This window comes from Strix aluco, chromosome 19, assembly GCF_031877795.1.
Source record: "Strix aluco isolate bStrAlu1 chromosome 19, bStrAlu1.hap1, whole genome shotgun sequence".
Lineage (NCBI taxonomy): Eukaryota > Metazoa > Chordata > Aves > Strigiformes > Strigidae > Strix > Strix aluco.
In genome coordinates this window covers 15,465,522-15,479,751 of record NC_133949.1, presented here as the reverse complement: position 1 = coordinate 15,479,751, position 14,230 = coordinate 15,465,522, and the positions used below count along the sequence as shown (strand labels likewise).

Sequence of the window (14,230 nt, the reverse complement as noted above, 5' to 3'; positions counted from 1 at the left end):
CTGCCTGATCGCTACGGGGTTCTTAGAGGTCGAATGTATAAACAGTCAAGAAAGGAGATTTGACAAATTCGTGGAGGAAGGGCCCAGCAGGAGCGGTTCTGCCCCCAGCGCTCCCAGAACTGCTGTCTGCTGGGACCAGGACGGGTCCGTCAGCGAGGGAGTGCTCCGCCTGCGCTGCGTGGGCGCTGCGTGGGCACAGCAATAGCCTGGCTGGGAAAAATGGATCATCGCTCTGAGACGTGCCCTCCTCCCTACCCTCGGCAAAGCGAGCCAGCTTCCTTCAAGCCGGTGAGGAAGGTGAGGATGAGATGAAGCTGGCTGACTGCCCGCACGTGGAGCAGGGAGTGTTCCTGCAGCCCCTCCCAGCGCCATCCCATCTCCAGCTGAGACAGCGCTGGCCGAGCGTGGGTCTGTGGCCTGAGTCAGGCCTCGCTCCACACGGATTTAGACTGGTTTTAGGGCTGACGTTTCAGTCAGACCATTTCCAGCTGTTGTCAGAGTTCGAGGTAACCGCTTACCTGTTCAAGGGGGGTGTCGAGGAGAACAACAAACGCTTATAAAATGGGGCGGTGATGGAACCTGCTCTTCTGCGGATGCGGTTATTGGCGGAGCCTTTCTTTGTGCTCAGACGTACAAATACAATTAGAAAAGGTTCCAGGGACCAGCTTCATTTGCCATCCAACTCCGTTAAGATTTTGGTAATTAAGCAAATATATACACATATCATGTAGGTTTGATTTGGATACAAGTATATATAACCAATACATTAGAAGTCTTTTCCAGAACATAAGACAACATTTAGTTCTAAAAATCTTTTAGAAACATATTAATGTGGACCATTATAATGCACTCTAATGCAAAGGAATCAATAGCCTTTACACCACAGCTAGTTTATTGTACACAGCAAATGAATAATACAAAATTCAGTGCACTTAACAGCCCAATATTAGACTTCACAATTTGTATAAATCAGAATGCTTTTTGCATTTCCTGATAGTACCACAACTTGTACAGACACAAACTTACTATTTATTCTTCAACCAATTAATTGTTTTTTTCTTAAATTTCAATTTTAATCTTTTTATAAAATATCTGCCTCTTCAGATAGTTGCTACGAACCAAGTTCCTGAATTTGTTGCTAGAATGCAATGGAATTGTTCATACTGTAAACCTGAATTACAGGAATTTCATTGTTCATTATTTACAGGGAAAGTGACCTCAGAATATATTTCATACTGCTATTGCAGGTAATAATTAATATGCACTACGATAACAGCAAGTCTCCAAGTCAAATCAAGGCCCCTGCTGACTGGAGGAACACAAAGAAAGTCCATTTTATTCTCCAGTTCTTCACTACGCCCTTGACAAATGTAAATCCTATGTTCCAGGGGTCTTACCTCAGGCTGCATCTTTTTTTATAATGTCAGAATTTTAACTTGACTCTAGCACGAAAGGTCATTATTTTGTGCTTCTGTCTACTCAGAAGGAAAACAAATTAACATTCTCAAGAAGGAAACTGGAAGTGGATGTTTATTTGTCTTGTTATCTGCATATCCTACTTTTCTGAGTCACAAAGAGTAAACAGTTGGCTGGGTGCTGTGTAACTAGGCTGGGGAAAAATTCTGTGTGCTACATATTTTTAGTTCCTGCTAGTTCTGCACTGAAGCCTTGAGACCTAACAGAAGCCATTAGACTGAAATAAACTAATTTATAAAAAGGATAACCTTTTATTTAAAAGGCAAAATACAGCTATACATTCCAGTCTGCGCATAATATCAAAATTGTAATCTCTGTCAAGCACAGTGGCTTTGAAACGGCCACCGCAATTTGAATCAAGCATCTGCCAACTCTCTTGTCCTTCTGCCGAGAGAAAGTGTAAATCACTGTGTCAAATCCTACCGAAACTTCAGACCAACGCACGCCCCGGGTTTGGAGAGACGAAACGCTCCCTTACAATCTGTGGATAGAGATTTGGTTTACAGGAATTTATTGAATAAATAATTTCAAGGGAGACTTCTAAAACAACCTGTTATTTTGAAGAGTAGTTTACACCATTTCAGTACTTTCTAACTTGGGTTTTTTGCCTCTTTCCCTGCCTCTGCAGGGTGAGCGAGGGTCACCGTTTACTCACGGTAGGGCCGGAGGGAAGCTGCCCTCGGCAGTTCTATGTGCAGCCTCACGTACAAACGTCTCTATTTTCTTTGCGAGATGCACCGCCCCGTCAGGCCCTTTCCCGCTTCACCCAAGCGTCAGGCAGCGCCTCCCGGCAGCCGCCCGCCGCCGCACCGATCCCGGGACAGCCTCAGGCTCTTCCCCAGCCCGGTCTCGCCCCGCGGCTGCCGAGCAACAGAAGCTCGGGGGAAGGAACCACAAGCGGCCGAGGCAGCCGAGCCGCGGGCCCAGCCGCTCTCCCCGACACCCCCAGAGCCACCCCCGGGGGCGGAGCGGCACCGGGACACCAGACTCCCTCCCCGCGCATACCGGGCAGCCCCGGGCCCGCACGAAGCCCCGCCCCTATCACGCTGCGCCTGCGCCGCAGAGGGGCGGGGCCACGGCGCAGGCGCAGGCCGGGCGGGGGCGGAGCGCGCAGGCGCAGCGCGGGCGCGCCCCTCCCGCCGCCGCCGCCGCGCAGGCGCAGCCCGTCCCCGCCGCCGCGCAGGCGCCGCCCGCTGCCGCCCGTGTCTCGGCGCTCCCCCTGGCGCGGCGGCCGCGGCGCTGCTGCTGCTCGGGCAGGCGGGCGGGCGGGGGCGGCCTGGGCTCCCGCTTCCGGTGTGGTGTCATGGCGGGCCCTGGGCGCTGATGGCTGAGGGGAGCTGAGGGCCCCGGAGCGCGCCAGGGATACGGAGACCCTCCCCTCGCCCGGCGCTTCTCCTGCCGCCCTCCCTGCGGGGATCCGCCCCCCTCCCTGGCCGGGCAGGCGGCGGGACATGGCGGCCCACAAGCCGGTGGAGTGGGTGCAGGCCGTGGTGAACCGCTTCGATGAGCAGGTAGTGGGGGCGGCCCTCAGGAGGGGCGGCGGCGCGGCTGCCCCCGCCGCGCGGGGCCGGGGCCGGCTCGGGGGGGGGCAGGGCTGGGGCCGGGCCGCTGCCGGAGGTGAGGGGCCGCTGCGGGCCCCTGCGGGCGCGGAGGGGGGCGAACGGCGGGGGAGGCTGCCCCGCTGCTGCCCGGGGCGGAGGCGGCGGGCGGGAGCGCTGCCTCCTGCCTTCTCCCCCGCCGCCGGCTGCCTGGCCGGGCCCCCCCTCCCCAGAGCCCGGCTCGGCGGCGGGGCCCCGCTCAGCCCCGGCCGGGGGGGCGGCGGCGGCTGCTCGCTGCGCCCATTGTGCTGGGCAGGGTGGCTGGGTGGGGCCGGGTGCTGCCTGTCGCTCAGCTGCCCCTGCCAGCGACCTGATGCTTCCCACCTTTTTCTGGAGGGGGGGTCCCAGGCTGGGGGGCGGAGCGGCCTCCCCTGTGCCAGGCAGCTCGGGATGCAGCGGCGGTATCAGGCAGCTCTGGACAGGGAGTGTCGGGGGGGCAGATGCCCGGTTCTGCTTCGTGTCTGCTCCTCCTCCCTTTCCAAAAGTGTGTGTGCTTTCCGTAGACATCCCTGTGAAATTTACGTGCTCGCTTTACATCATCTGGTTCATCAGAAGGGAGGTGAAGCCTCAAGACTGAGTTTAAGGAGATCTACGTGAAACTGCTCAGGCAATCCTACCTTGTTCCCCCCAGCATAACGGTGTATGTCAGTGTGAAATTTCATCCCCATCACTGGGAGCACAGTTGTATGGGGTGAAGAGGGTTTTCCAGTTGTTACAGTGATGGATATTCTCTTTACAAAAGTCAGTGCTAGTAGTTTGGAGAAGGATCTTCTGAATGGAAGGAAGAGGGATTTGTTGGTCTTAGACTTTGTATGTCTCTGATCCACATGCAGGAACTGCTTACTGGGATTAGGTGACATGACTTTCTCAGTGGGGCTAAGCTTAGTGCTTAGACTCTGCATTTTTACTCCCAAGATGCTTTCCTGACGTGTGAGAGTGAGCTCAGTTTAGGCTGAATGATCAGTTTCTGTGTTGTCTGTCTCATTTTGCTATAGTGTAAGTACAGCCGTTGTGTCACACAAGACACAGCTCTGTGAGACCCTATTCAGGATAACATCTATCAAAAACATTAAGCTGGTTCTATAGATGGAATTTTGTTCACCTGCCTGGTAATCCTGCGTCCCTCTGCGATGCTTGGCTTTTAACCGCAGAAAGATTGTGGCCTAGGTGAATAAAAATGAGCTGTTCCTTTTTACATTTATATTAAAGCTGCTGTAAAAGAAGTTTATTTTAAAAAGGAAAATATCAAACTTTGTCTTTTGACATTAAAATGATGCAGATTTTTCCAATACATTTTAGGCATATTTGCATAGTTAACTTATTTCCCCCCCCTCCCCCCCTTATCTTGAGTCATAGATCATTTTTTCCATAAGCTTAAAAAGCATGGTACTGATTATGCTCCCAATAATGCAAGAAAATGTTTCTTTGTGTACTGGTGTTAAAAGGCCCTAGGCTTTGTCGTTTGCTTTGTTATGTATATTGTGGAATTGGGCTTGCCAACATCTGTTAGGAGTTAAGAACTTCAGCTTTTTAAACAGAATTATTTTTCTATACATTTTATGGGATAATTGCAGATAGGTGTATGGGAGGAATCCTCCCTTGATAGGAAGAAAGCTGTTCTGGTCTTTGAGACACTAAAATATTGGAGCTGCAGGGACAATGTACATCAAATACAGTATTGACTGTGGTAGTCATAGTGTAGCCTGTGTGATAGGTGATATTTACAGAACTTTAATAATTATTGCATATTTTTGTTTAACCAGTGCATTTAAAAAAAAAAATACTGTATCATCAAGTGAATGAAGCAGTGAAGTAAGGATGAGACATTAATCTCTACTTTTTTTTGTGAGAAGTTTTCTCTCTCATTTATTAATTTCAACTCAGGGTTCTTAATTTTGTTCGTTTGCTTTTAATACATCATTTCCTCTGCCTTGCCTAGTCTGACAGTGATCTTCATGGCGGAAAAGTGACTGTTCTTAACAGAATACCCAAATGCCAGGTTATTGTGACACCATCACCACTACTAAATGCGTTGTCAATCAATGGTGATATTCATGTGCTGCTTGTACCTCCTTCCGTTGTGTCATTGTTGGGTAGTCATGTGCCTGGCTACTTGTTACGTTTTAGACTGCTCGTTTGAGCATCAAGTTCATACTCCATGAAAGTATACTGAATATACGTACATTATTTCAGTGGTGATAATGCATTTTTGAGTTTCTGCATACTATGTCTGCCCTTCTAAACGCAGGACCTCTTGATTCAGCACTGAAGGAGCAGCTACTTGCTGTATCATTGGTATGTTTGGCTAAGGAAGGGGAGTTCATGTTTGTTGTGGGTTGTTTAGTTGTTTTTATTTTTCTGTGCGGGAGAAGACAAAATTTTTCAAGGTTTCTTCCTTTACAGAGGAGGAAAATGTAACCATCTTTTACCAAAATTTATAGATGTAGACAGGCTTTTCATTCATTTAAGTGCTTGAATTCATTTTTCAGACAGATGAAACAACAAATGGAGAGAATGCTAATCTGTATTGAAAACAAGAAAAATCAGCGCAAACCAGTCTGTTCTTGTCTACTCTTGTTTATTGTTATAAATGCTGCTTTAACCAAAATCTGCTTTTGTATGTACCATTCTGTGCGCCTAAAATGACTGGCAAGCGTAGTTTTATGAATTAACCAATGACTGGCTCGCTGAATGAATTTTTCAAATATTCTGCCAGTCTTGCCCAGCTGCGCTCACTTCTGAGACCACAACTGCTGCAGCATACTCTCCTCTGAGCTACCCTTGAAGGCTGCGTGAGGGTTTCAGCTGGTGCAGAAAGAACCCGTTGGTGGTACCTGTGAGGGTAAATCACAGTTCCTACGTAGCACCTATGAAATCTCTTGACTGGTTTTGTGTATAGTACTAGTTATTATATTTTTCAAAACTTTCAGTGATCACACTAGAATTAGTCTGCGGTAGCACAAAGAGGCTAGGCTGTGTTTTAGTAAAACTCCCTGTGATTTCAGACATAATCAGGTCTTTGTAAAATAAAATTATATCTTTTTTCCTATGGAAATGTTCGCTTACGATTTTATGTTGTGTGTTTTTAAATGTGTTACAAGCTGAAATCATGGGAAGGCTGATACAGGAGTGAAATAGTTCTAAGCGTAGTCAGAAAGGCCTCAGTGCCTAAACCATTCAAATGACTTTTAAAACTATCAGATATAATAAAAGGTATTAATCCTGTATAAACTCGTGGTGACTTGGTGGTTATGATATGCTTTAAGGAAAGAAGCCCTTTATTCTGTGGATTATGTTTTAGGCTCTGCAGTTGTAGTTTATGAGATATGTTTGCTTTCAGTTAAGGAAGATTTTGTAAAAACTGAAAGGCAGTAGGAATATTGGATTCTTACTTTCATTAAAAGGCGTTAAACTAAAGCAAATATTCCCTTTTCCTGTTGATTCTCTCTGCAGCATTTGAAATCTATACACAGAGACCTGAAAAAGCACTGGTTGCCAGTACCAGCTTGGTTTGTCCCATTGCTGTTTTTCATCTTGGCTTGTTAAGAAATCACTTGTAGTAATAAGATGCATTTTGAAGTATTTCCCGTGAGTTGTGCTGCGGGCTCCCCAGGTGAGATGGGATCTGCTGCTGTAAGGTAGGGCTGGTCTGTGCAGAAGACGGAACTTTTTTCCACAACTGCTCTGGTCTGAAACGGATTTCCACAGGAACGAAGAGCAGAGACAAACTATGACACTGCTCTTAAGCACAAAGTGTGCTATTTCATCTTTCTCTAACATAAACCTGAGGCAGCTTTGATCTTATTTTTCTAAAAGAGTGTGTGTAGTGTATTTCAAACGAAGTGCTATACTGGACACAGATGGTGTCCTAAAGGATAGATAAGGGAATGGCCCATGTGCAACAGATGTTACCTGAGTCCATTAATGAGCTGCTGAAAAGCATGGAGAGGGTTTGATGATCCTTCCTTATTTAACACAGCAGTTTCTGTTAACACTATGGGTAAATACACCTTTGTTCACAGCACAAACTTTTAGTTAACCTTTTGAAAATAGTATTTTTTTTGAGAAATCTATATAAAATATTTTTAGAGTTCCCTGTTCTTCTGAAGGCTCAGTTGTGAGGTTCTCTTACTAAATGAAAAAACCTCTTTAGAAGGTGACGCAGTGCACGTTTATAGTTGGGAGGAAGATGCCTGTTGGTTTTGAAAGAGATTTGTACCTGGTTCTGGCAGCACTGATGCTGAGGAAGAAGTGGTGCTGTGTATGTTTTCTGTCTCTCACCAGCACATCTGTGTGTTACAGGCTACTGAAGAAGTTCCAAGAAATTATTTGAAAGGGAGAAGCTGGGTAGGTTTCTATGCTGTTAAGGATAGCACTAGGGATTTTTTTTTCTGGATGTTATGGTTGTTACTTTCTCCTGAATCTGAACCAAAGGCACAAGGCTCAGATGCATTCAGACCTCTCAGGCTGCTTACTGAAAAAGGGGAGCACATTATAGACAAGTGGAGAGTTTCCCCTGGGCTGGTCTCCCACGTTCCCCTCTCCGAAGGCGATGCAGACCTCGGTGCGTCTCGTGAGGGCTCTGCTGTGCCACCACCGTGAAGCTGAGTCTTGCAGGTGCTGAGCTGGGGAGTGCCCGCGCCTGGCTGGGCAGCGACGGCTGGCTGTAGTAAGAGGTTTGTCAGGACAGTGATTGCAGCAGCTCTCATCCTGAGTCCTGCGGCACACTGGGTTTATCTGTCAGGTTTTGAATTCTTCGTGTTCTGCAAAGTTGTATCTTGCACAAAGAAGTTGAAATAGTGACTTTGAAGCGATAAAGCACTTACACTTGCTCCGTAGCCTCTGAAAATAAGAACATTAAATACGGTCTTCTACTAAATGGTAGAGATGATTAAACATTGTGTTCATTAATTACAGGTGATAAAAAAAAAAATCCATCGCTTAATGTTAGCCTTTCTCAACAGACAGAGAGGGATATCTTACAGACCTTCAAGCCTATTAATGGTAGTTTCAAATCAATGTCCACGTACATTTAGCAAAAGATTGTACCTTATTGCATCAGACTAGAGGATACCTGAAACAGGTGCTCATCTCTTCTACAGACATGGAAAACACCCATTTTTCTTAATTATTAACATGTATGATCAAAGAAGGGTTCCTTAACTGACTATTTTTGGATAAAAGCACATCAGTCTCTAAACTGAGGCCACTTCCAAAGATAGGACAGCCTTGCATGCTAGCAGCTATCACAGTGCTTTCCACTTTTTAAACAGCTTTGCAATTCTGTGGTGGCACTTACTTCAGAGCTTCAAAGCCAGTTTTTATAATTCAACTGTAAAGATCTTTTTTTCTCTAGAATAGCCAAGTACTTGCCTTTTTTTTTTAAAAAAAAAAAAAAATCTGCAAAGTTATTGTCTCTTAAGTCTGAAGAGACTGAAACACTTTTATCTGGAGGAAGAGAGAGACAGGAGTGATTAGGCGTAGGAAAACCTTTGCCTTTTCTCTCTTCAGCAGGATTGCAGACCTGGATATCGCTGTAGACAGAAGATTGACCAGAGAACTTGTGTCTACCAGACACTGTTGTAAAATGGTTAATAACGTGTCATGTTAATGTTTAGGGGCGGTGATTTTTCAGATGCCAAACTTGTGTGTTGAAAAAGCTTTTGAAGTGCTGTTTTAGTATTATTTTCTAAGATGCTAGCAGCTGACCAGGTGTATCTGTGAGTTGGCCTAGTCATTTTTTTCTTAAATGATACTATTTTTTAATAATAATACTTGTGATTAGTGATTTAACTTACCGTTTTCACTAAGATGGAAGAATTTAATTTTACTTTGGCAAGTTGAGAGAGGTATTTGCATCTTTGGGTAATACTGATTTTTTTTAAAAAAAATCTTCTAATAGCTGGGTTAGTTTTAACAATCCTGTCTTCCTGAGGGTGTGCAGTTCAGATCTCTATTCCTAAGGTTCATCTGTTATTGCATGCCTTTTGGAAATGTAAAGAAAATAATAATCTCGTATAATCTGTGTTGCTTTTCTTCTTCCTAATAGTGCTTTGTTATCTCTCTGCATTTAGTAACCCACGTGAGAATGGTTCAGTACTGTATCAGTAGCGGATTCGGGAGAAGCTGTGGCTAGGTCAGCAGGGCTTCTTAAACTGAAGTCAGAAATGCATTTTGAGAGATAAAGTTTGACTTAAACTGTCTGTGTGGCCAGAAGATGTGTTCTAACAACTAGGGAGCTTGCATGGCAGGTGTAAGCTGGTAGACACTTTGATGCTTCATCTTACAGATTTGCTTTTCTAGTTGTTTCAGCGATACCTGATACACAGATGACTTGTATGCTGCAGTCAGGATACGCTGGGTTGTGTGCTGTATTAGTGCAACTGTCGGGCTTGGCTACTTAATGGCTTCTCCTTGTCGTTTGCAGCAATGTTCTTTTTCAATCGATCTTAAAAGACTTAAAATTTGATAGTTGGAAAAATTCCAGATTTCATCTACCTATTTTGTCTGCTGCATAAAATAAGGCAAATTATAGACCAAAATGCTGTTGTTTCCTGTCCTCTGTAGCTTATTTGACACCTTAATGAGACGTAGTCAAACTGGATTAGAGAGAGAGGGTGTATGGCAGTGTGCCTCAGGGTGGGTTGTACGTGCACCAGTGGAGTTACAAGGTTGTTGACTATTGCTCCCATTGCAGCAGTCAAAACAGCTGAATGGGAGTAGCGGACTATCCCTTTGCTAAACTGGGATGAGTTCAAAATGGTGCATGTGTTCATAGTTTGAAGCTCCAGTTATATTTAAGCTTTGCTTTAATTTCTGTTCCTAGTTCAAATAAAAGCTATACAGGAAACCATTTGTGTCTGTCTTTTTTTCTAAAATAAAATCAAAGGCAATGAAAGTAAAATTTCAACTTTCTTTTTTCTCTCTTTTCTTCTTTTTCTCTTGTAATGTTCAGATTGATGGTTATTTGTATAGAAGTTAAATAGTTTGGTTTTGGTCCTGGCACTGCATTCCGATGGGGGACATACAGGGCTCCAGCATGTCAGAGTGCGCAAAGGAAATAGCTGAGAAATAAAAAAAAACGCAAAACAACAGTGCTAATATTTCCTTTTTATGTAGTTTCCTATTTTAAATGGTAGTATAAAAAGCCATTTTACTTCTGGGTGACCTTGTTGCAGTGGCTGTTGTGGCAGGAAGCTCCAAAAGCGTGTAATACGATGTTTCTATAGCATGGAAGCATACAGAACTAGATCTATGACACAATTTCTTTGAGAGGCACTTCTGAAGTGTTTTATCACTCTGGTATTGAGCTTTTCTGCTGTTGTCAGCACAGAGACTTGAAAATTCAAATAAAAAGTACTAGTAATGGTGAAATTTTTAATTAAATGTATCTATCTTCCACTAATGACTTCCGAAAATGTATTGTAAAAATAACATCCAACAACGAAAACAAAGCTTGAGTCATAAACGCTGTTTGTTCTGCTTTTTCCAGTTTTAAAATGAGCAAGTTGAAATGCATCACACTCTTTTAAAGCATTACTATCTGAACGCTTGCAAGAGAATTACCAAATGAAGTGGAAATTACCTTGGTTGCCCTGTGGAACTTGTTGCTGTAGTAAGTTGAGCAGGTGAAAAGCACCCGACCTTCGGGAGGGGTAATCCCGGAGTGCGGTTCCCCGGGTGCAAGGCTCAGTGCTGGAGATCCCGAAGCCGCTGTCTGAATCGAAAGCAAGTGTTCCTCGTGGGCCCTTCTGTTGCGGTGGGGTCTTTGGTGTGGTCTAGCATGGCACTGCAGTCATTGTAAGAGTCAACCATTCTCTTAGGAAAAAACCAGCTGGTTTCCATCAGGATCCTAGTCTGTGGTACCAAGAGAACCGATACTTAAAACCCAAACCAAACCACAGTTTATATGGAGAGGAAATTACCCTTGGGCATAAAAACTAGATATTAGAGAGATCCATTTCCCTACAAACGGAAGATGTCTATTTAATGATGCAGTCAAAACTTGAAAAAAAAATGTTCCAAGTCTGGGGTTCTTTAATACAGTTCATCTAGCATTTTAAGTATGGACCTTTAAACTTTTCTCAGCGAAGACAGTAATGTTCAGTGGCTGGCAGAGGTGTTCGTGGCTGCTGACAGCGGTTCAGCTGGGTGACAGTACAGAAAGTACCCTCACCACGTCTGCAGAGGCCCCAGCCTGGAAGGTTACTCTGTAAGCGTTTTGCAGCTGTAAAGCTGACTGTAATTTCTTGGAAGCCTTCTTTGAACCTCTCTTAAATTATCTCTCTCTTTTATTTTTTTTTTAAAGATACCCTTCCTAATGCAAAAATAGTACATCGTGGCATTTACTTTGAGCTATCAGTGTCTTTCAGAATAAACGTATATTGAGAATTCTAGTCAAAATTGGTTAAAACTTGTTATAGCAAAGTTTCTATAGATAGTGAATTCCTAGGTCACAATTTAGAATACAAATGGCACATGCGAATTATAAAAAGAGGTGGTAATACTGATTCCTTTTCCGTTCCCACATTTATTTGCTTTTTAAAAATATAAATCCTCAGTAAAATTAATTTCTCCGAGGAATCGCTTCTCACAGTTTCGCGTGGTGGTTTGTAAGGGGCCGACTCCAGCGAGGAGCGTGCAGGGGAAGTGAGTGCGTGCTTGGGAAGTGACTCGTTTGTGACCCTTGAAGAATTTGGGTACAGCATGAAACAAAGTGCCTAGTGTTCACGCAGTAGGAGAAACATCTCGGGTTTGGGCAGTTGTTCCAAGTCTTATCTTTCCTGGAAAAGATGCATCTCGAGGGTAGTTTTTACCACTGGGTGTTGGGCAAGGGCAGGTGAGGTGGGGCTCACAAGTTGTGTTTGGCTCGCAAGCGCCCAAAGCGTGTTTGAGGCTGAGACCTGCTGGCGTGTTGGTGTGGGGACCCCCGCGGAGGCTCTCGGTGTTGGCTCCTCCTGGCACTCGCTTGTACCTCCTGGGCAGCTCTGTCTGGCGAAGGAGCAGAGGACAGGCACGGAGCCACTGCTGCCACCTTCCAACTCACCTGCTCTGTGAGCTACTGGGATTTTACCTCCTTGCAGGTTTCAGGATGCAGGTTGTTTTCTTTTAAGTATTAGCCTTGTGAAGATTTTTGGTATTTAACAAGCCAATTTTTGAAATAAAGAAATGTTTCTTCTCAGAATTCTATCTTACATTTTTCTGCTCTTTTGATTGCTTTGACATTTGGTTTGTAGAAAATTTATCACAAAACAGAGGTTTAGTTTCAATTCAGAAAAAGGAATAGGTGAACTTTGTTATTTTGTTTTATGGATAACTAATAGAAAGATGAATGTAGAGAAAATGAAATAATCAATGTATTTGTCTCTTGGAGAATGTTTTTCAAGGTTGTTTCTGGTATCTCAAAAAATGTTAACCCATCTTTAAAGATGTAAATTCCAATGTAAAAAAGCTTATAATACTTATCTCTTTTTGTAGCTTCCAATAAAGGCTAGCCAGCAGAACACCCACACCAAAGTCAGTACGGAGCACAACAAGGAATGTCTCATAAACATTTCCAAGTACAAGTTTTCCCTGGTCATCAGTGGTCTCACTAATATCTTAAAAAATGTTAATAACATGGTAAGTTTTCTAATTTTGGGTTGTTGGGTGATTTTTTTCAAAATGGTTGTTATTTATTCGTATTACACAATCTGCAGAGAGTCACTCGAAATTTAGTCAGATTGTTGCTCGCCTTTTACACTTAATTACTTTCTTTTCATCCTCATGTGCTGAAGTTCACCAACAGCACTGAGCTGTGTTTCGTATGAAGGCGATGAGATAGTTGTGGCAGAGAAATCTAAGGAAGGTGGTGGCTAAGGGGAACCCTCTGCTGGTGCGGGGAGTGGCCTGTAGCTGGGAAGGCGTGTGGCTGGCCCCGGGGTGGGTACCTGGAGGTACCTGGGGCTCTGCTGGCTCCGGCGGTGTTCAGGTGTCGGTAGAACGTGCTGCTTGTGGGGAGGTGGGGGAGGATGTTGGCCGCTGCGGGGAAAGGTGCTCAGTTCTCTGGGGGAGCAGTGCTAGCAATGTCTGTAGGCGAGGACTGCAGCAGGGCAAAGGGGCTGCTCAGCAGCAGCACCAGGAGGTCTTTTCCCCCCTCATCTGTCCTGCCAGGAATTGTTTTGGGAAAGGAAAAAGGGAAAAAGAAGGGAAAAGTATTTAAAACCTAGTGTGATTTGAATTTTCCAGGCTGTTTAGATGTTTTAGCATTTGTGTGTGTATATATATAAAATATATATATGTATTTTAACAACCAGATGAATTTCAGTCAGAACCTTGGAAGAAAAATCTTTGAAAACAGTCTCTTGTCTAATACTGGCACTGTAGGCTCATACCTCCAAAGGGATGGCTTACTAGTCAGTAAGAAAAATGAATGAAGAATGTGTGGGAGTGATCCACATCTCTTCCGTTTATTGTTTGATATGGATCACAGCTTCTCATTAAACCACTTAATGTCGATACTTGAGGGCAGTACACTGGTGCAAAGGGATGAGATTCAAGGTGATTTTTCTACAAGTTCTCAAAGAGAAATCTTTAGAGCCAGTTGCCTTAGTAGATGGTTTCCTTCTGCATACTGGTTTTCTCTTCTGCCTCCAAGGGAACCATAAAATGATTCCTGAAATCCATCAAAATATTTGACTCATCAACATCACTAAAACTGTAATTTAAAATAGATCTCAGTGGAACCAAAGAGAAGAGAAACCTAGAAAAGAAAAAAAATGAATGTGGATGTTCGTAGTGTTGACTCTAGAAAAATAACTATTACCATGAAGTTGGGTAAATGGAAGGTGTAGGAATCCTTTATGAGGTAAAAGATGCAGTTTGAATTAATTTTTTTAATGGTTTTGCATTTGTCATGAGAAAGGTTTAATTCATTGAGTTTTGAAGCAGTGTGGCTTGTGATCATGTGGAATCTCCACAAACAGGTAACAGAGCTGGCCAAACTCTCGCAGCACTTTTTTTTTTTTTATGGTTTTAGTAAGATAACTTGCAGTGAGCTCCTTTGGATATCAGTTGTATAGAGCTGTGCATCTGCTAAAACACCACAAAGGATTGATAAAATCAGAAAATCAGTTGCCCTACTGCTAGGGATGTTAGGCTGCTTAAAGCTACCTGTA

The 14,230-nt window shown here is 44.1% G+C and overlaps 1 protein-coding gene and 1 long non-coding RNA gene across 9 annotated transcripts in view; one reads left to right on the top strand and one right to left on the bottom strand.

Moving 5' to 3' along the window:
* Positions 1-869: 869 nt before the first annotated feature.
* On the bottom strand, positions 870-2,496 carry LOC141932044 (uncharacterized). Its single transcript, XR_012625732.1, has 2 exons — positions 2,132-2,496; positions 870-1,957 (listed from the first exon to the last, which is right to left on the bottom strand). It is a non-coding gene; the product is annotated as an uncharacterized LOC141932044 (long non-coding RNA).
* Positions 2,497-2,705: 209 nt separating this feature from the next.
* NF1 (neurofibromin 1) overlaps positions 2,706-14,230 on the top strand; it is a 102,343-nt gene continuing 90,818 nt past the window's right edge. For 7 of the 8 annotated variants that reach the window (XR_012625730.1, XR_012625731.1, XM_074845000.1 and 4 more), the window contains exons 1-2: positions 2,706-2,987; positions 12,552-12,695. Coding sequence is in view for 6 of the 8 variants with exons in the window: in XM_074845000.1 (XP_074701101.1) it covers positions 2,928-2,987; positions 12,552-12,695 (204 nt within the window). In the remaining 2 variants the exon portion in view is untranslated. The remainder of the gene's footprint in view (positions 2,988-12,551; positions 12,696-14,230) is intronic. The other variant, XM_074844999.1, reaches the window with a different exon arrangement.